Source organism: Dama dama, chromosome Y (assembly GCF_033118175.1).
Source record: "Dama dama isolate Ldn47 chromosome Y, ASM3311817v1, whole genome shotgun sequence".
Lineage (NCBI taxonomy): Eukaryota > Metazoa > Chordata > Mammalia > Artiodactyla > Cervidae > Dama > Dama dama.
The window spans coordinates 13,803,223-13,825,282 of NC_083715.1; the positions used below are offsets into that span (position 1 = coordinate 13,803,223).

The window sequence follows — 22,060 nt, forward strand, 5'->3', positions numbered from 1 at the left end:
ATACTATCACTGTACACCCCCTTGCTTAATAAAGGCTCATTATGGAGTGCCCACTGTCAAACCTAACTGATTTAAAAGACAAACAAACAAGGATCCAAAGAACTATAAAGTTTTTGAAAATTTAAAAAGGTTGCCATGGTGGATTCTGAATATTAAGGAATATTCAAACTCACGGATACATAGGCCTCAATATATATTCACGTGTTCAACCTTCTGAGACCTAAAACGGTAAAAGATCTGACTACTTTCATGTACAAAACATTAAAAAGCATACACACACACGGTTCAGCCTTGACTTACACCTCAGGGTCTTCACCCTCAGCTGCAGGGTCCTTAAACTGGATTTCATCATCATCTTCAGTTTCAAAGGTATCTGTGTCACTAAGTTCCACTAAAAATACAATAAGAGCATACGCTTAAAAATATAAAATCAAGGTGTTACTAGATTAATTGCCTATTTAAAGAAACAATACTGGATTACTACTAAAACACTGAAGTGTACAACAGACTGCTTGTAATCAAACTTCGATTCAACAGTTTCATTCCAAGAAAAATCTTCCCAACTGCAAACACATCACAGAGAACAAACTCACAATGAAACTGCTAAAAGAAGTTCACTGCCAAGTAAGTATTGATCTGATTCCCAATTATCTTAGTATTTCTTAAACGACCTAATTGTCATCAGAATCTTCACTCTTACTTAAAACCACATAACTTGATAATAAAATGCACTCTAATAGAGTAAGTAAAATTGCTATCATGTCCAAAATGTGCGTTTAGTGCACTTCCTCTTTTTGGTTACTAGAAGTATTTTCATCTTTCCAAGCTTACTAGAGGAATACTTTTGTCTTTAAAAAATAAAAGGGATATCTTTTAAAAGCACTCTCCACAAAACGCCACAACAGTACTCTGTATACGAAGAAAAACTGAATACTCCTCCACAAAAATCAATACCAGTACCATAACTGTTGTCATCGAGTAGCTGAAACCAGCTATATAATCTCTTAAGCATTGTTAAGAGGCATTCCTTTAACAACTCGTATGTATAAGTCTAGAGCCCGTAAATTTTTCATTCCCCACCAAAAGAATATACTGCAGGAAGATAATCCATTACTAAGTTCTTAATATACTGAAGTATTTAACACATAGTTAAAGAGGATTGAAGCATATTTGTAAAAATACATAAAGAGAGAGAATCCTGAAACAACTGCTTCACCTAAACACTAATTAGCAAATGCTATGAGAAGACAGGGAAATGTAAAATCTTTGATAATAACTACCATATTCTGGAAGCTCTCCATAAGCCTTCAGACTTCTAGCTTCATCTGCACTGTACTTTAAGATTACATCTGCTCTGTTATCCTTGGAGAAGAACAAGGAAGGATCAAAATTGGTTATGCAAAGAATCATCAGCTGTCTCATAAATTACTTTCAGATAAACACACTTATGTGAAACCTCACCATTCTCTCACCTTCCTTCTATCATCCGCACACACGCGCACACACACACACACACAAGTCCTCGTGATGAAGTCTGCATGCATGACCAAATAAAATATAGACTAGGAAAATGATGTATATAACGCACTGAATCAAAAGTACGAAAAGGAAACACGGCGGCGGGGCGGGGTGGGGGGGGGGGAATGCTGTGGCACTACTGTCCTTGTTCACTCTCTAACACTGTAGTTCTAAGTGAAGATGGTATTGTTACCCAAGAGAAACCTTTCTATCACCCACAGTTCTTAGAGTATCTTACTGATTTGCATTGTTTGTGGTGATTTAAAAAGATACCTATATTCTCCTAAAACCTGACAGGCTTGGAGTGAAGTCCTTGTGTGTTTATAAAGCTCTTCTGTGTGCTTCTGATGCAAATATGCCTGTGAAGTACTGCCCTAACAAAGTTCACTTTTCTCCATTTTAAAGACGCCCAGTCACTGACAGAGCAAACAATTCTGAATGCTTACAATTAACCTAGAAAAGGCCTAAAGAAAGGCAACTGAAAATATCACAGTCATAAAACTGCAGTGTAGTAGAAAGCAACACTTCTCAAACTATAATGTGCACAAAAAAACATGTAGGTATTGTGTTAAAAGTCTCAGTGCAACTCAGTAGGGAAGAGATTAGCTAATAATGTACTAAGATACTTCCACAGAGTGGGGGTGCTGCTATTATCTTTACAATATGATTTCAGTAACAAGGGTTTGCAATTATCCACAGCAGATTAAAAATCAGAAGAGCTGTTTGTGGCTATCACTTTGAAGTCAGTACCTCAATCCCTTATAGGATTAATATAATTGTGGTTACACTGCCCGTGAAACAAAGAATTAAACTGGGAACTAACAATTTTTCCATTCCTTTCCGGGGTTATATGTAGTTCAACTAAAATAAATGCACATGAAAATGATGCACATTTACAGAGTCTATATTTTTACTCAGCACATATGAAAAATGGAAAGGTTATAAATGGATGATCCAGATCAGAAAAACATACAAAGGAAAAAAATTCAGTAAAGTTTCAGGATATAAAATCAATATGCAAAAGTCAGTTATAGTAGTAATGTGTCCATACTACGCAAAGTAATGTACAGATTCCATGCGATTCCCATAGAAATTCAAGTAGCAGTTATTTTCAGAGACAAAGCTATATGGAACCGCAAACAATCCTAACCACCAAAGCAACCTGGAGGAAGAATAAAGCTGGAGGACACACACTTCCTGCTTTCCAAACACAACTGTCCCAACAATATGTCTCCGGCATTTCACCAGTAATATGGACTCTTGGGACAAAACTCATCACTCAGAAATAAAATTTTTCAAAGACAATCAAAACCCATGAAGGGAACCAAGATCTCAGTATAGAAAAGACATCCTCTCCAATAAACAGTACTGGGAAAACAATACTTAACATATAGTGGACGCCTTTCTTACACCACAAACTGCCTGAAATTACCCTGAAGTAGATCAGAAATTTAAACACAGGCCTGAAACCCTCAAACTACTGGCAAGAGAACGCAGTGCAAAACTACCAAGTGCCGCTCTTGCTCTTTGCTTTTTGTATACGACACCAAAGCCATAAGCAACACAAGCAAAACCTACTCAGTGGAACTACATCACACTAAATCACTTTTGCACAGAAAAGCAAATTGTCAACAACAACTACAAAAAGACAGTGTACTAGATCGGTAAAAATATTTGCAAATGTTATGACCAATGAGGGGATAACATCCAATGCAGATAAATCCTGCCATCTGGAGCAACTAGGATGAAACCGGAGGGTAGTGTGCTAAGAGAAACAAGTCACACAGAGAAGGCAAACACTGTAGGACCTCACTTATATGTGGAATCAAGACTGAAGACACACTAATCAAAGTTCAGGGATGCTCCTAACCTCTCAGCTTCGAGTCACCTGGATTTTCTGCACGAGCCTGAAATGAAGAGCTATCAGTCGCCTGGCTTAGTATCAAAGGTATACCACTGCAAGCACAGGGCCTGAATGCAGAGGATGAGAGGCCTGCTGGTTTTTAATGAAACCTCAAACACGGGCTGTCTGTGATGTTATAAAGAAGCATCCAGTGGCCACAGGCAAGGAAAAGATTCATGCCTTACACAATCTGTTTCAGAAATCACTCAACAAACAATGGCAAGAAAAAAGCCCTGGGAGAAGAAATCGGATCTCCCGTCTCACCATGTTATATTTGCACTTTTGAGTTTTCAACAAAAACAGAAACAAGAACAAACATGGGACGTACAAAGAAAAAGGAAAATGTGTTCGCTCACATACCAGAAAATACGTAGGCAATACAAAGCATGACTGAGAAAGCCTACAAGCTGGACTTAACAGAGACATTACCTCGGGTAGCATGTGTGAAAAGAAGACAAGAAACAGTGTGCATAATGTCGTTTTAATTGTGAAGAATATTTCACTAGAGAATCAAGACAAACTTATTCTTTAAAAGAAAACTAGTGGAGATAAAAAAGTCGCTTTAATCACTAATAGAATGATCACACCAAAAAAATCAACAGGGAAACAGAAGACTGAAATTTACAAATCAGCACATCTTAATTATTTACAGGAAACATGACTTGATAATAGAATAGAGAGAGAAACATGACCTGATAATAGAATTATTGCACTTAAAATTTAACTGGGCACATGTGATGGGTTTGACTTCTGTCTCACAAGTCTTAGTACAAACACTGAGGTCATAGCGGGCAACTAACAAGTAGCTTTTTAAGCATTCATCTCAGATTTATAACATACACTCTAAATGACCTAGTCTATGTCTTACCCTTCTCCTACAAGCCAAACCCCCCCCCCCTTGGAGATTAGAGGTTTTGCCTGACTTAATTGCATCATCTTACAGCAGTGATTTCTCAAACTGCGATTTGAGACCTTGAAATTTAAAAACTGCAACTGAGAACCCAACATAAATTACTAAATTTTTTTTAGTGAGTAATAATGCTAATGAAAATCACTCTCATATGCTACTGTTCTATTTCAGCAAAGGGTAGTTTACAAAAGTATTTAAAAAGCAAAATGGGCGGAGTCCTCTGGTGGTCCAATGACAAGGACTCAGGGCTTCCTCAGATGTATTCTGGGTTCAATCTCTGACTGGGGATCTAAGATCCCACGAGCTTCAGCGCCATCAAAAATTAAAGGAAAAGACAAGTGAAAGGAAAATGAATAATCTAGCTCTGTGAAATATATATCATAAAATATGAAGATACCTTCTCATTTTACTGCAGAATACTGAAAACGTCAGCCTGCACCAGAATCACTGAAAACCTAGCACAGAGGCCTGAATACACCTGGACTTTAAAGAAGGACAGAAGGATGAGCTCTAGTATTTATCCAAAATTATAAGAGAATATTTATTACTTATTATATTTAAAATAAAGAAAGAAACAACCAGTCTTCCCACAAAACACATGTACCGTCAGCCAGCCAGAATCCTATCATCTTAAACACTGTGGATCATAACAAATTTGGATGCCAGAAGGATGAGACTCATAACTGGCTAGAACAGGTCAAATGCATTTTATTGCATCATCTAGATACTGATATTAATGATTCTTAAATTCAAGATTATACACTTACACGTAATTCTTACCTGATAGTCTCGAAGACCAACCAATATAATATCTGAAGAATTTATCCAAACCTATAAAAGAAAACTCATGCTATATTGTATGTAAAATGCAAACAATAGTGTTCAATGTAAAGCAATACTTAATACAAAAAATATAATTCATTCGGTCTGTGAGAAATATCTACTAATGAATTACAGCAAAACTACAGTTGAGTGTGTGTGTGTATGTGTGTGTGGTCTGTGTGTGTGTTGTGTGTGTATGTGCATGTATGTGTGTATTATCTGTGTGTGTGCTCATGCCTACGAGCATCTGAATGTACAAGAGCATAGTTCTTTGTCACGTGAATTACTTTTATTCACAAATCACTCTGGACATTTTCAGTTCTTTTCAACAAATGAAAATAAGTCATCTACACAAATACAGTCATCTAGTTACCAGTCGACGTCAATTCAGGTTCCCAAACCACTAACTGGAAGAGAATGACTCAAGAGAACAAAACTGATTTTTAATCCAAAAAAGTAGGGTTGAAGGAACTTTTAAACAATATGGTCAATCAACGTGCCAAAATTACTAAATAAGATGCTCTACCATGTTCCAATTTCAAATGTTCCTAACAACACATACAGCTGTTCCCACAAAGCAAAGTCTTACCCAGGACCAAATGTTAGGTTTAGTTAACAATTGGACTTCTGTTGTCTGAAAAATAATCTTCAGGTGTTTTATTTTTCTTGCTTTCTTTCTTTCTTTCTTTCACGGCTTACCATTTCCATTTGGTTCATACACGGACTCTGTCTGTTTCCGCAAGAGCAAACATTTCTGGCATAAGTCCAGTCTAGGTGTCACAAATCATTCTTTCTAAATCTAAGTCCTAGTATTAAAGTTATCAAGCATTTTCTAATTTTATGCGTTTATATTGCCATATAAATCACTATTCTTGAAGTCTTCAAGAATTCACCAAATTCAGTCACTTGGAAGCACAGATAAATGTTTTAAAGGTAAGCTTTGGACTAAAGGAAAATATACCTCCACACTGACCTTTTTTCTCAAGCTTCCTCGGATATGACATATCCTTGTCACACCGTCAAAGCACACTGCTTCCAACCGTGCATTTCCCAACATTTTGGTTACCTGGGCATACTCTTAGGAAGGGGCAGAAAAGAAAAAAGAAAAACAAAACCGTAACATACTGTCCAGTTTTCCTAAAAATGCAACACTTGTGATTAAGTTGGTAACTTCACTGTGAGTGCTAACTTTAGACCAAACCATAATTTAAAACAGAACAAAAGGTTCAAGTATGACAACAAATGAGAGCTGTCTCAGGGGACATATATTAATGTTATCCACAAAAATGGGAGAACTCTTAGGCTCTCAAGCAATGGCTACGGTCTCATTCAGCTAAACTGATGCACTTATCCTCTTGTTTTCTGAGCAAGTAAAAGTTGACAAAAGTGAAGCAGTTAATCCAAAATCACAAACGTTATTTCCACGAAAAGCTATCGCTACTGGGTATATTTAAGTCATCCACTAATTTGAGAAAATCAGTTCAGTCTTTGTCTTCACGACTGCATGCTCCACCTCTGCACACCAAAGTGGCTCACTTCAGACTGCGCCCTACATGCTGGCTTAGCAACCTCTCATGCTGCATATTTGCAAAATCTTGCCTCTCCTTTCCCTCATTAACTCTACTGATAAGCAACAGCAGGCTGATCACCAACGAACATTTGCTTGAGGACACACTGATGCTTATTCTAAAGTCCTTAATAGAGTATTTCAAGATAAAGCGTCAAATGCTTAAAGACAATTCTATCTAAGCATAGTCAAGAGGCCACCAGATTCTACTGTCAGTTGAAGACACTGACATAAGCATTAGCCAGCACGGGATGACGTCTTCTTGACTTTAAATGACAAACGCAGGCATCAGAATAGAGAAAGAAACAGGCAGTTAATATAAAGCAGGTACATTACTAAAGGTTTACTAAGGACAAACATCAAAGTGACAGCCACTGCAGCCACGATATTAAAGGCGACTGCTCCTGGACCTTTCAGGTATGATATAAATAAAGTCCCTGATGATTATACCGTGGAAGTGAGAAACAGATTTAAGGAACTAGATCTGATAGACAGAGTGCCAGATGAACTACAGACAGAGGTTCGTGACATTGTACAGGAGACAGGGAGCAAGACCATCCCCAAGAAAAAGAAATGCAAAAAATGCAAGATGGCTCTCGAGGAGGCCTTACAAACAGCTATGAAAAGAAGGGAAGTGAAAACAAAGGAGTAAAGGAAAGACATACCCATTTGAATGCAGAGTTCCAAACAATGGCAAGGAGAGATAAGAAAGCCTTCCTTGGCGACCAGTGCAAGCAAAGAGAGGAAAATAAAAGAATGGAAAAGATTTCTTCAGGACAATTAGAGATACCAAGGGAACGTGTCATGCAAAGATGGGCTCCAGAAAAGGCAGAAATGGTATGGACTTAACAGAAGCAGAAGATATTAAGAAGAGGTGGCAAGAATACACAGAAGTGCACAAAAATGATCTGCCCGACCCAGATAATCACCAAGGAGTGATCACTCACCTGGAGCCAGACATCTTGGAACGTGAAATCAAGCGGGCCTTAGAAGTATCACTACAGACAAAGCTAGTGGAGGTGATGGATTTCCAGCTGAGCTATTTCAAATCCTCAAAGATGATGCTGTGAAAGTGCTGCAGTCAATGTGCCAGCAAATTTGGAATACTCAGCAGGGGCAAGGGGACAGGAAACGTCAGTTTTCTTTCCAATCCCAAAGAAAGGCAACGCCAAAACCTCTCAAAGTACCGCACTGCTGTACTCATCTCATACGCTGGCAAAGTAATGCTCAAAATTCTACAAGCCAGGCTTCAACAATACATGAACTGTGAACTTCCAGATGTTCAAACCTGGTTTTCTAAAGGCAGAGGAACGGAGATCAAATTGCCAACATCCACTGGATCATGGAAAAAGCAAGAGAGTTCCAGAAAAACATCTATTTCTGCTTTACTGACTATGCCAGAGCCTTTGACTGTGCAGATCACAATAAACTGTGCACAATTCAAAAACGTTGGGAATACCAGCCCACCTGACCTGCCTCTTGAGAAATCTGTATGCAAGTCAGGAAGCAACAGTTACTGGTGGATGTGGAACAACAGACTGGTTCCAAGTAGGAAATGGAGCATATCTAGGCTGCACATTGTCAACCTGCCTATTTAACTTCTATGCAGAGTACATCACGAGAAATGCTGGGCTGGATGAAGCACAAGGTGGAATCAAGACTGCCGGCAAAAATTCAATAATCTCAGATACGCAGATGACAGCACCCTTGAGGAAAGATCCTCTTTATGAGAGTGAAAGAAGAGAGGGAAAAAGTTGGCTTAAAGCTAAACATTCTGAAAACAAAGATCATGGCTTGCGGTGCCATCACTTCATGGCAAATACATAAGGAAGAGTGGAAACAGTGGCTGACTTTAGTTTCGGGGCCTTGAAAGCCACTGCAGATGGTGACCATAAGCATGACATAAAAAGACGCTTGGATGGAAAGTTACAACCAAACTATACAGCATATTGAAAAGCAGAGACATTCCTTTGCCAACAAAGGTGCATCTAGGCAAAGGCTATGGTTTTTCCAGCAGTCATGTATGGATGTGTGAGACAGGACGGTAAAGAAAGCTGAGTGCTGAAGAACTGATGCTCTTGAACTGTGCTGTTGGAGGAGACTCTTGAGAGTCACTTGGACTGCAAGGAGATCCAACCAGTCCATACTAAAGGAGATCGGTCCTGGGTGTTCATTGGAAGGACTGATCTTGAAGCTGAAACTCCAATACTTTGGCCACCTGATGTGACGAGTTGACTCTTTCGCAAAGACCCTGATGCTGGCAAAGATTGAGGACGGGAGGAGAAGGGAACAAGAGAGGATGAGCTGGTTGGATGGCATCACTGACTCAAGGGACATGAGTCTGGCTAAACTCCAGGAGTTGCTGATGGACAGGGAGGCCTGGCTTGCTGTAGTCCACGGCGTTGCAAAGAGTTGGAAATGACTGAGCGACTGAACTGAACTGAACTGCTCCTTGGAAGAAAAGCGATGACAACTCTAGACAGCATGTTAAAAGGCAGAGATATTACTTTGATGACAACGCTCTGTACCGTCAAAGCTCTAGTTCTTCCAGTAGTCATGTATGGATGTGCGAGTTGGGACCATGAAGAGGGCTGAACGCCAAAGAGTTGAAGTGTATCAACTGTAGCGCTGGAGAAGACTCTTCAGAGTCCCTTGGGCAGCAAGGAAATCAAATCAGTCAATCCTAAAGGAGATCAACCCTGAATATTCACTGCAAGGACTGCTGCTGAAGCTCCAATACTTTGGCCACCTGATGCAAAGAGTCGACTGCAAGGAGAAGACCCTGATGTGGGAGGGAAAGCAGGAGGGGAAGAGAACAGGACAACAGAAGATGAGACGGTTGGATGGTATCACAGGATTCAAGGGATAAGCGTCTGAGCGAATGCAAGGGTATGGTAAGGACAGGGAACCCAGGTGTACTGCCGTTCACGGGGTCCCGCAAGGGTCACAGACATGGCTTAGTGACTGAGAAACAACTCCCCCAAAGAGATTCTTGTCTCATCTGTCATTATCCTGAAAGGTAAATGGGATTCCAACTATGGACAGTCCCTTGCATCACAGGCCATGAACCCAGCTCAGTACTCAGGGCTGCTACACAGGAGAAAAGAACAAAGAAAAGATAATGATAATTTAAAGACTGGCCCTGAAACACACTTCTAACGTAAGGAAAAAATATGAAGGTCAAAGACCAGATTATCTTTAGAAACACATCATGTTTCAAATAATCAATAAAAATATTTGTGTTTGTTCCTGAGCGTGTGTGTGTGTGTGTGTGTGTGTGTGTGTGTTTAGTGACTTGCACTATGCAGGAATAACTACATGGCTTTGTTATGAAGTGCTGGAAATGACTGAAACAAATGGACAAATGTTTATGGTGGTTATATATACACCAGCTCAACAACAGAGAATAGAATTTTCAATTGAGAGAAAGGTATGCACAAGAACTGAACAATATGCTAACTTCAATTCATTTCAACATCCACATATGGCTCCTGGCTATTCCTGAACAGGGGTTTGCCCAGTGGCTCAGCCATGAAGAATCCACCTGCAAACGCAAGAGACAAAGGAGACAACGCACTAGACTTCCGGGCCAGGATGAGCCTGTGGAGAAGCAAATGGCAACATACTCCAGTATTCTTGCCTGGAGAATCCTGTGGACACAGGAGCCAGGTGGGCTACAGTCCCCGAGATCTCAAAAGAGTCAGATGTGACTAAGCGCAAGCACTGGGGCTAGAACCGAGTACCTACCAAGTGACAGTATAATGCTAAGGTTAAATTTCCTGTGACCATGCTACTGGAGTTACATAGGAGAAAGGCTTCGCTCTTACGAGATGGAATATTTAGGGCTAAAGTCCATAACTGTATGTAACGAGACCCGCCTAGAAGAAAGTTTAATATGTTAGGAGGACTTTGACAAAGGAGGCAAGAATATACAGTGGAAAAAAGACAACCTCTTTTAACAAGTGGTGCTGGGAAAACTGGTCAACCACTTGTAAAAGAATGAAACGAGAACACCTTCTAACACCATACACAAAACTAAACTCCAATGCAGTAAGGATCTAAATGTAAGACCAGAAACTATAAAACTCCCAGAGGAGAACATAGGCAAAACACGCTCCGACATAAATCACAGCAGGATCCTCTATGACCCACCTCCCAGAATATTGGAAATAAAAGCAAAAAGAAACAAACGGGACCTAATGAAACTTAAAAGCTTTTGCACAACAAAGAAACTATCAGCAAGGTGAAAAGACAGCCCTCAGATTGGGAGAAAATAATAGCAAACGAAGCAACAGACAAAGGATTAATCTCAGAAATATACAAGCAACTCCTGCAGCTCAATTCCAGAAAAATAAATGACCCAATCAACAAATGGGCCAAAGAACTAAACAGACATTTCTCCAAAGAAGACATACAGATGGCTAACAAACACATGAGAAGATGCTCAACATCACTCATTATCAGAGAAATGCAAATCAAAACCACAACGAAGTACCATTACACGCCAGTCAGGATGGCTGCTATCCAAAAGTCTACAAGCAATAAATGCTGGAGAGGGTGTGGAGAAAAGGGAACCCTCTTACACTGCTGGTGGGAATGCAAACTAGTACAGCCGCTATGGAGAACAGTGTGGAGATGTCTTTAAAAAACTGGAAATAGAACTGCCATATGACCCAGCAATCCCACTTCTGGACATACACACGGAGGGAACCAGATCTCAAAGAGACACATGCACCCCAGGGTTCATCGCAGCGCTGTTTATAATAGCCAGGACATGGAAGCAACCCAGATGTCCATCAGCAGAGGAATGGATAAGGAAGCTGTGGTACATATACACCATGGAATATTACTCAGCCATTAAAAAGAATTCATTTGAATCAGTTCTAATGAGATGGATGAAACTGGAGCCCATTATACAGAGTGAAGAAAGCCAGAAAGATAAAGACCAATACAGTATACTAATGCATATATATGGAATTTAGAAAGCTGGTAACCATAACCCTACATGCAACACAGAAAGAGAGACACAGATGTACAGAACAGGCTTTTGGACTCTGTGCGAGAAGGCGAGGGTGGGATGTTTTGAGAGAACAGCATCGAAACATGTATACTATCAAGGGTCAAACAGATCACCAGCCCAGGTTGGATGCATGAGACAAGTGCTCGGGGCTGGTGCACTGGGAAGACCCAGAGGGATCGGGTGGAGAGAGAGGTGGGAGGGGGGGTTGGGGTGGGGGAATACATGTATATCCATGGCTGATTCATGCCAATGTATGGCAAACACCACTACAATACTGTAAAGTAATTAGCCTCCAACTAATAAAAATAAATGAAAAAAACAAACAAACAAACAAAATGGTAGGAGGAAAATGTGCATGTTCCAAAAGAAAGAATAGAAGAAAGCACTGAAAATTAGTGAGTCTAAGTTATAAACAAAATATGGGAGTTGCACTCATATTTCATCTCCTCTGTGGGCTTAGCTAAATATGAAAGGGGAAAAAGTAAGTGCTTCAGTCAGTTATTTTACTCTTATTTTAGTCTGCACTTACTCAAGTAAGAGAGAGTCAACTATTCTGTTACTTTATTAAATATGATCATGCACTAGTGACATTGGAGTACTGAGGGGCTGAGGTCTTGGCATGGATTTCTCATAGTCTACTGAAAAATGAGTGCAAAAGTAGGCGATTTTCAATGTTGGCAGCCAGGCTTACTCTGCTCCAAACACTACAATTCACTGTCATTTATACCATGGTTATCCACAGAATAAAAACAGGACACCTTGTTTACAGAAATGCCACATTGTAAACCTGCATGAGAAAACAAATAGTGTACAATAAATTAATACAGAAATTATGGAGAAATATAGGGCACTGTAAATGGGGAAAAGATGGAGATACGAGGGGCTTCCGTCGTGGCTCAGGGGTAGGGAATCCACCTGCCAATACAGCAGACACTGGTCTGACCCCTGGTCCAGGATGAACTCACATGCCTCCCAAAGACTGAGCCCCTGTGCCACAGCTATTGCGCCTGTGCTCTACAGCCTAGAAGCTGCAACTACTGAGCCCATGCACTGCAACTACTGAAGCCTGGTCTCCCAAGAGCCTCTGCTCCACAAGTGGAGAGGGCACCCCGATGGGAAGCTCGTGCATTGCAGCTACAGAGCAGCCCCTGCTGTCCTCATCGAAAGAAAAGCCCATGCGCAGTAAAGAAGGCCCAGCACAGCAAAAAAAAAACCAAAAAGAAAAACACATAAGCAGATAAAAATCGTTTAGATGAAGAAAAACAAGGGAGTTATCAGACAACTCCTCAGCATTATGACTAAGACATGTTTCAGATCAAACTGTGAAATTCACATTACTAGAAAAGGTATAAGTAAAGAATTCTTACCTTGTCCATCTTCTTTAAAGACTAGGTCTCTATTTTTATATTTATTCTCCTTCTTACCCTTACGCTTGTTTCTGCCTCCTTTACCTAAGTGATTAAAAAGTGAATAAAAATTGAAATCTAATCATCTGTATAATAGTTTACAAACTCAACTGTAAAACAAATGAACATAAGCTTTGAAACTTTACAAAAACACAGGGGAACAAACAGGTTATCATTTAAATAGCAGTAAAATATTAACAGGCCTCAAAAGAGATTTACAATTTAACCTAACTTGCTTACCGATTAGCCGCTTACCAATTGCCAATGACGTTCTTCTAAATCGCTTAACAGCTAATATCATCAACCACATAACACATTACCAGAGATAACCATTAGCATTTTTATTATCCATGCTTTCCAATTAAACCTGGATTCTATACATTCTCTTCCACAATTTACTTTCCAATTAATAAACTGAGACTACTCCATATATTTGTAAAGGAATGGAAACTGAAAAATCATATGTAGAAACATCTTCAGTTTGGCATGAGCGTTAGCAGCTGGTTTAAAAGTCCCACAGAAGGAAGACGGGAGCCACCCAAGGCTGGACTGAAGATAACATTAACAAAAATGTATTGAACATCTATTAAGCACCAAGCTGTACTAAGTCAGCATTCATAAAGTCAGGCCTATTCTCTTCAGGATACACAACCGAATGTGGGCATCTGAAACTTCATTCCTAAAAACAGAGGAGGAAACAAGGAATGTTTCTCTTGTTACAAATGCACACTTATTTCTAAGCTAAAAGTGAATTAAATAGATTAGAAAAAACCAAGTAGAAGTGGTTTGTAATTTACCTAACACATTATGAAAAAGAGGTTTCTAGAGTTTGCCTGGATAGTTAGCAGGAAAACATTTGCTTGCTAGAGAAAGGCTGTGCCAGTTGGTTTGGGGAATGTAGAGAGCACTGAACTCAAAGGTGAAAAATTTGACCCAATGTGGCAAACCTTAAGGAAGCCTTGAGAGCTAACATGAAGTGTCAGGAATGAATAATGAAGAGAGGTTTGCCGTGCAATGTGAAATGTGGTGCTACTCTGAAGGAGATATTCTCACTCCTAGCAGTTCCAGTTTGCCAAGAGGCATTACAAGAGTATTAAACATGACACAAGAACAACTCAGGTCTCTAAAAAGGAGAATTCAAGGACTGACTGTCCCAGGGCTCTGCTTCAGTTAGCTCAGAAGTACCGTTTTGGAAGTTACAAGCAGAAGTACTGTCAAATCTGGTTATTTGTGAACTGTCTGACTCAGAATAAAGACAAATAGAAATACACAGTGCCAGCATCTATTTTACTGGATAAGAAGGCTGAACACGTTGGGATATGTGTGCGTTCTAAAGAAGGTTAAGGTTTGTGACAGGCAGAAGAAAGTAAACTGGCAGACATGAACCTAAACGTGCAACAGCGTTTTGCCTCCGTGTTTGCAAAGCAGTCTTTTCACCAGTAGTCAACCGCGCACAAAGTAAACTACTGACAAGTATTTACTAGACCCAAAGAGAGAATCAGTGTGTCACAAACAGCAGCTAAGGGAGAGTCTTCGGAAGGGATGAAGGCCTCAGGGACGAAGCCTCAGCTGCCCGAAAGCAGCCTTCTGCCAGTTCACTACCGTCCTGCAGTTAAACTGGCATGAATCCAAAACTAATCGTATTTTCAGCTCCGTGTAAAACTGACAAAAGCGGAGAGGAAATTATCCCGCTATGTCTACAGAGCGGGAGGAAGCAGGAGCCGCTTCCTAGCTCCTCTGTGGACTGTGGAGTCCGCTCAAAGACCTCAGCCAACCACACGACGGAGAAACTACCACTGACCGCGGCAGAGCAGACCCTGGTGCCGGGAAGCCGAGTCATTACCTTTATTCTTGGGCATAGCTGCAACGGCAGGCTCACTGTTTCCAAGCAGCTTCTGGTGCCGCTGCCGATGGCAGGTAATCCTCCGAGGTTTCCAAGGAGCTAACCTACACACTCCGACTTGAGAACTCGCGCGAGAAATCGGAGCGCAGCCACGCCTAGCAGCAGCAAAATGGCAACCCAGCCAGTGTCACGTGGTTAACGTCACTTTCCCCGCCTCTGACGCTATGGGCCTATCCTCCAAGCACAGTCTCTTCCGCCCTACGGAGCACGTGTAGTCCAAACCCACTGACTTCCTGGCACTCAACAATGTGAGGGACGCTGTGACAGATTGCAGTAGACAGATATAGATTTTTGGAGAACACTGCGCTGAGCGAGATGTGTCAATATAGTGGAGACCGCATGCATTTCCCCAACTAGAAAGCGCTTGAGCTGACTCAAACTACTGAGTAGACTTTTGCTATTTTGTAATAAGTGCTCTTGACCATTTGCTCTCTGATCGTTTCTTTGTTTGAATTGTATGTGTTGTCTTCCTTCTTGGAGAAACAAATTCCACCAGGAGGCTTCTGTTAGAAATATGGTACATAGTACACTGGTGGAAGAATTAAAGAGAAAGGGTATAGATGTCTCTCAAAAGATTGAGCCCAGGATCATTACAGACCCCGCTCTTAGGTCCACCAAGATTGGTGTATCCAGATGTCGTATCCAATGTCAGATGGGTAGAATAAAGTTTAAAGTTAGTGTAAACAAACAAAATAAATGGATAAAGAATAAAATTTAGAAATATCAAAAACTTTCTCTTCAGAAATAAAATGTTCAGGATTGTTTTTCATAGTGATGGAAATGATGGATAGTTTCACCTATTTTAAGTATGAGGAAACATTCGGGACTACGTGTTACTTCACTTGAACTAATTTATGCAAGACGCCCTACCTTTTGACGTGAGAAACCACTATTGTCCATGTGCTTTAACCACTAAAGAAAAGTCACTCTTGATCGACTTAAGGAAAGACGTCAAAATCTACTGCAGTTGTCCATCAGCAGTGCATGCTTGAGAAACTCCAGATGGGAAAAACAAGATGAAGCATTTCTGTGCTTGGGTCTATGGGTCCCTAGATGGTTAAGATGAATATGGGAATTGAAACTTTAGTGATTCCACATGCTTGCCTAGAGAAATGCTACAATCTGTTGCTTTCAATCCCTGTTTGTTTGGCGTGTTTTTTTCTTTTTTTCTTTGTGATTATCAGGAATGTTTTCGCAAGTTATGTGTTTCACTACATATAGTTTCTACGTTAAAGAAGGTTGTATATGTTCTGGCTCTGCCCCTGCGTCTGCCTCTAAGCCTCCTCTCAAAACTGTGTGAAAGACCATTTCCAGCCTGTGGTCTTCAAGTTTCCTGAACTTATGATTTTCTATTTATACTATTAATTATTTATTGATATTTTATCAACAATACTATGATTTCCCTCACTTTTGCTTTTTGTTTTGCCTCAAGGTCAAAACGGTGTATGGAAAGTTGGTTTCCTTCAATCATGCCCTATAATCAATGAGCCCACATAGCAAGGATTGACAATTGATACTTTTTAGCAGAATTGAGGGCTTCCCTGGTAGCTCAACCAGTAAAGAATCCACTGCAATGGCAGGACACCCCAGTTTGTTTCCCAAGGTTGAAAGATCCTCTGGAGGAGGCATAGGCTACCCACTCCAGTATTCTTGTGCTTCCTTCATGGCTCAGATGGGAAACGATCTGACTGCAATGCGGTCAACCTGTCTTCCGCCCCTGGGTTGGGCAGATCCCTCGAAGAGGGCGGAGCAACCCACTCCAGTATTCTGGCCTGGAGACTACCTGTGGACACAGGAGCTTGACGGACAAGAGTCTATGATGTCACAAAGAATCAGACACAACTGCAAAACTAAGCATACTAGAAACCAAAATTTATTTTTGTAAGAAAAGTGCTTGAAAAGCTTGATATATGGAGGTCTGACTAAGAAAGTGTATTTGACCCTGAAAAAAATTCAAAAAGCAATGAACTTTTACTCCTCTCTTGTCTATAGAACCCTAGGACAACTGGAGTGTCTGTTCCCCTTTCAGAGGCAAGTTGTTCTGGTAGAATATGTTAAAAAATTAAACAAACAACATATTCCTAGTGACATGCTGCTTTCACCAATGAAGCAATGTGGAATTCAAGATCAATACCAAAGCAAGAGCAAAACTGCTGTCAATTGCAGTTGTAAGACACGACCTCCAAAGAGAACTACATACATGCATATAAATGATTGAATTATCTTCCAATACACTATAAAACTATACAGACAGTATTATAAAGGATTTTGCTTTTCCAGTCAATAATAGAGAAGTGTCTTTGAGTTACTGATAGTTTTAATAACCAAAAGCAGTGACCCCTTTTCAGACGTTCCATCCAGTCATTTGAACAAAATGTCATCTTTTCTCCCCTAAAAGCCACAAAAGCAGTGCTGGTAATAGGTCACTAAATCAAGTCCACCTCATTTTCTCCTCCTTGGACTATAGACCACTATGCTCCTCTGTTACTGGGATTTCCCAGGCAAGAATAATGAAGTGAGTTCCCATTCCCTTCTCCAGAGGATCCATCTTCCAACCCAGTGGTTTCCCAACCCTAGGTCGCCTACATTGGCAGGTGGATTCTTTACCTTTTAACCACAAGTGAAGCTCCCAAAACCACCTAGTATCTACTCTAAAAGTACATCTTGTATTTCATATACAGTGTATCTAACTTCTAGTCTGTCAATACTTAGCTTGTTTAGGACTTCCTTAGTGATCCAGTAGTTTAGAGTCAGCTCCTTAGTGCAGGGGATGTGGGTTAGATCCCTGGTCTGGAAGATCCCACATGCTGAGATTAACTAGGCTCATGGGTCACAACTAAGGAGTCCATGCTCGACAACTAACAAGCTCATGTGCTGGAAATAGAGTCAGTGCTCTTCAACAAGAGAAGCCACCACAATTAAAAGTTTGTGCACCTTATCAAAGAGTGGCCCCACTTGCCACAGCTAGAGAAAGCCCTTGTGCAGCAATGAAGACCCAGCATGGCCAAAAATAAATACAATTTAAAAAATATTAAGGATATGATAACCAAGACCTTAGAAAAAGACTGAGTTTGTTTAAATAGAGGTGTAGTTACATATCCATAGAAACAAGCAAATATAGTTTAAATGTTGAAAACCCACAAAAATGTTTATTCTTCCAAACATGGTGGAAGAATACTGATTAGTAACAATTTATCACAAAATCAAAATAGGCAACATTTCAACCAGGAGTTGAGGTCAGGATATCTCAAGCATCAGTGTTCTAATTTGGGTTTTGAAGGCCTAAACCCAAGAATCATGTCACCCCTGTAATTCTCATATATATATACATATACATATTTATATATATATGTCTTTAACCCGCTTAACTATCTGTTCTGCAGCTATGAGCACATTCACTTTATAGCTCCTTCGAAGCCACTTCGACTTTCTAATAGAAGCGTATGTTTGCTTTGTTGTTTTAATCTCTGAGAAGACTTCTCATTTACACAGACAGTAGGACAATTTTAATATATTTTCCATTAATAGACTTCATATTTTCTCTGTCCTAACCATGATACCATTCCATGTGTACTGCATTTGTTTTAGCAGGCTCTTTAGCATAATCAATCTTGAAGCTGTTTTCCACATTCTTTAATTTGGTTATAAAGCTCACACCTTTTAACAGCACACTAACCCCACTTTTCTAATGTGTGCTGTTAGAGTTTGGTGAGCTCTTGTGTTTCAGGGTTTCAGTGGAAAGCACTGCATTACTCTTAGGGCTATAGCATTTTCTGAAACTGAAGGAGAGACTGCAAGTATTCCAGACTAATTTGATTATGATATATTTTTCTAAAGAAATAATGTTTATGCCTCAACCGTTAGTAAAATTACCCCTAATTCCTGAAGTCCTTCATGCTATTATTGTGGTAATCTGGTAGAACTGACATTTCTCAGTCCTTCATAATTTCATCATTAAGGTTTTCTGAGGTGAAAAACACATTAGAATTAGTTTTTAAATTAATCCAAGACACAGCAATCAGAGAAAAAAGGGAAATAAAAAGAATAGAGATGGGGGGGGGGGCGGAAACCAAACACTTACTGTTAGCAGATCACATGACTTTTAACAGAAAGAAAAATAAGGATGCCAGCAGAAAATTCCTTGAGTTAATCAATGAATAGAATGCAGTTGCAGGATACAAAATTAACTCTCAGGAATCCCTTGCATCTTATAACTCAGAAGAAAAATTGAGAAAGAGAACTTAAGGAAAGAATTCCATTCAGTATCCAATGAAGAGAATAAAATATTTAGTAATATATTTCCCTAAAGAAACCAAATACCTGCTACAGAAAACTATAAAACCATGTTGAAAGACATCAAAGATAGCACAAATAAATGAAGAAATATGCCATGTTCTTGGATCAGAAAAATCAATATAGTGAAAATGATTATACAACCCAACACGATCTGTTGGTACATTCATTCACCACTGACACTATTAGATTCAACTGTGGAAACCCTATCCAACCACCAATGGTGTTTTTCACTGAACTAGAACAAATAATTTCACAATTTGTGTGGAAACACAGAAGACCTCCAATGAGCAAACTAATCTTGAGGAAGAACGGAAATGGAGGAATAAGCCTTCCTGATTTCATACTATACTACAAAGCTACAATCATCAAGATAGTAAGGTACTGGCCCAAAGACAGAATTACAGATCAATGGAACAACATAAGAAGTCCAGAAATAAAGCCACACACCTACGGACACTGTATCTTTGACAGAGGAGGCAAAAACATACAATGGAGAAAAAACAGCCTCTAGGACAAGTGATGCTAGGAAAACGGGTCAACCACATTCAAAGAATGAAAGATTTATTCTTTTCCAACCCCCCACAGAAAAATTAATACTAGATGCATTAAAGACCAAAGTGGAAGACCAGAAACTATAAAACTCTTAGAGGAAAACAGGCAGAACACACTCTGACAGAAATCACAGCCAGATCCAAATCCACACTCACCTCCCAGAGTAGTGGAAAAAGAAACAAAAGGGACCTACTTAAACATCTAATCTTCTGCACAGCAAGGAAACTAAGAGTAGGGTGAAAAAGAAAACAAACAAAAGCTAGCCTTCAGAATGGAACAAAATACAGCAAATCAAACAACTGCCCGAGAACTAATCTCCCAAATATGCAAGTAGATCATGCAACTCAATACCGGAAAAGCAATTAACCCAAAAAAAGTGGGCAAAGGAAATAAACAAACATATCTCCAGAGAAGATATAGAGATGGTTAATGAACACACTAATGATGCTTAACATCACTCATTATCAGAAAGATGAAAGTCAAAACCACAATGAGGTGTCATCTCACACCAGTTACAATGATCATCATCTCAAACAAGAAATGCTGGAGAGGGAGTGAAAAGGTAACCATCTTAAACTGTTGGTAGCAATGCAAACTGGTATAGCCACAATAAACCATATGAGTTCTTAAAAACCTGGAAACAGAACTGCTGTTTGACCAAGCAATCCCACTGCTTACATACACCCCAAGGAAAGCAGAACTGAAAGAGACATGCGTACACCAATATGCATCACAACACAATTTACAATAGCTAAGACATGGAAGCAACCTAGATATCCATTGCAGATGAATGGATAAGGAAGTTGTGGAATATATACACAATGAAATATTACTCAGCTGTGAAAATGAATGCATTTGAGTCAGTTCTAATGAGGCGGGTGAAACAGGAGCCTGTTCTACAGATTGAAGTAAAGTCAGAAAAAGAAACACAAATACTGTATAATAATGCACATGTATGCAATTTAGAGAGATGGTCATGGTGATCCTACATGCAGGGCAGCCAAAAAAAAAAAAAAAAAACAGAAATGGAAAGAACAGGCTTTTGGACTCTGTGGGACAGGGCAATGGTGGGATGATTTGAGAGAAGAGCATTGAAATATGTACATTACCATACATAAACAGATGACCAGTACAAGTTCAGTGCATGACTCAGGGTACCTAAATCCGGTGCTCTGGGACAACACAAAGGACTAGGCAGTGGAAGGTTGGAAGAGGGTTCAGGATGAGGGAACACATGTGTACCCATGACTGAATCCTGTTGATGTAAGGCAAAAACAGCCCCAGTATTTTAAATTTAATATCCTCCCATTAAAATAATTTAAAAACATGAAAAGTTTGCCTCTGAAATTGCAGTGTTGGAGTTCATGATCTGGCATATCTTCTGAACCTATGTGACAGTGTCTGACTGGAAGGAGGGTAGTGTTAAATTATGATGCCAAGAACTGTGTTCCCACATGCTAAAATCCTACAAAATGGAACTGTCAAAAGTTTCCATTAAAATATTACTTTGTTATCCCCTCCAGGACATCTTATAGAATGTTTCAAGTGACTGGAGGAAAAACAAAATCACCCACTTTTAAGCACCAATTAATGTAGGACATTCAATTTTGAATCAAGTTCCTAGGCCTGATAAAAATTTTCCTATACAATTTCTATATGACATGTATCAAAATAATTCTTCTTGAAAAATTGCACATAAGCAACTTAAAGTGAAACGGCAAGGAAAAAATGTGTTGTCACCAGTGTTTCAGTTCATTAAAGTTATATATCAAAATGCTACAAACTGGCTTCTCAAAAGTGGCTTCTCAAAAAAAAGTTTCATTTCCAGTCATTGAAAGTCTAGGATCAGTTTGCTGGTAGAATTAGGGTTCTGGTGAAGATGCCCCTCTGATTTGCAAACTGTTGAGTTCTTGCTGCCTCTGCTCATGGTGAACCCTCTGAGGTCTCCTTCATAAGAGTAGAGTTGTGGAGAGGGAGGTGGGAGGGGGGATCAGGATGGGGAATACATGTAACTCCATGGCTGATTCATGTCAATGTATGACAAAACCCACTGAAATATTGTGAAGTAATTAGACTCCAACTAATAAAAATTAAAAAAAAATAAAGTGAATAAAAATGACTTAACGTGTAAAAGAACAAGAAAAAAAAAAAGGAAAGAAAAAA

At 39.7% G+C, this 22,060-nt stretch overlaps 1 protein-coding gene across 1 annotated transcript; it reads right to left on the minus strand.

Annotated features, from left to right (window-relative positions):
- Nucleotides 1-296: 296 nt before the first annotated feature.
- LOC133053616 (eukaryotic translation initiation factor 1A, Y-chromosomal-like) lies at nucleotides 297-15,005 on the minus strand. Its single transcript, XM_061138168.1, has 6 exons — nucleotides 14,990-15,005; nucleotides 13,108-13,191; nucleotides 6,127-6,230; nucleotides 5,112-5,162; nucleotides 1,281-1,362; nucleotides 297-391 (listed from the first exon to the last, which is right to left on the minus strand). The coding sequence occupies exons 1-6, from the start codon at nucleotides 15,003-15,005 to the stop codon at nucleotides 297-299; spliced, it is 432 nt and encodes a 143-aa protein (XP_060994151.1).
- Between the last annotated feature and the right edge of the window lie 7,055 nt (nucleotides 15,006-22,060).

Coding starts and splice junctions, on each gene's coding strand:
- LOC133053616 (XM_061138168.1), bottom strand. Junction 6,231..13,107: donor CTTTAAAGAAGATGGACAAG/GTAAGAATTCTT, acceptor CCCCTTCCTAAG/AGTATGCCCAGGTAACCAAA. Junction 5,163..6,126: donor GAGGAAGCTTGAGAAAAAAG/GTCAGTGTGGAG, acceptor TTTCTTTTATAG/GTTTGGATAAATTCTTCAGA.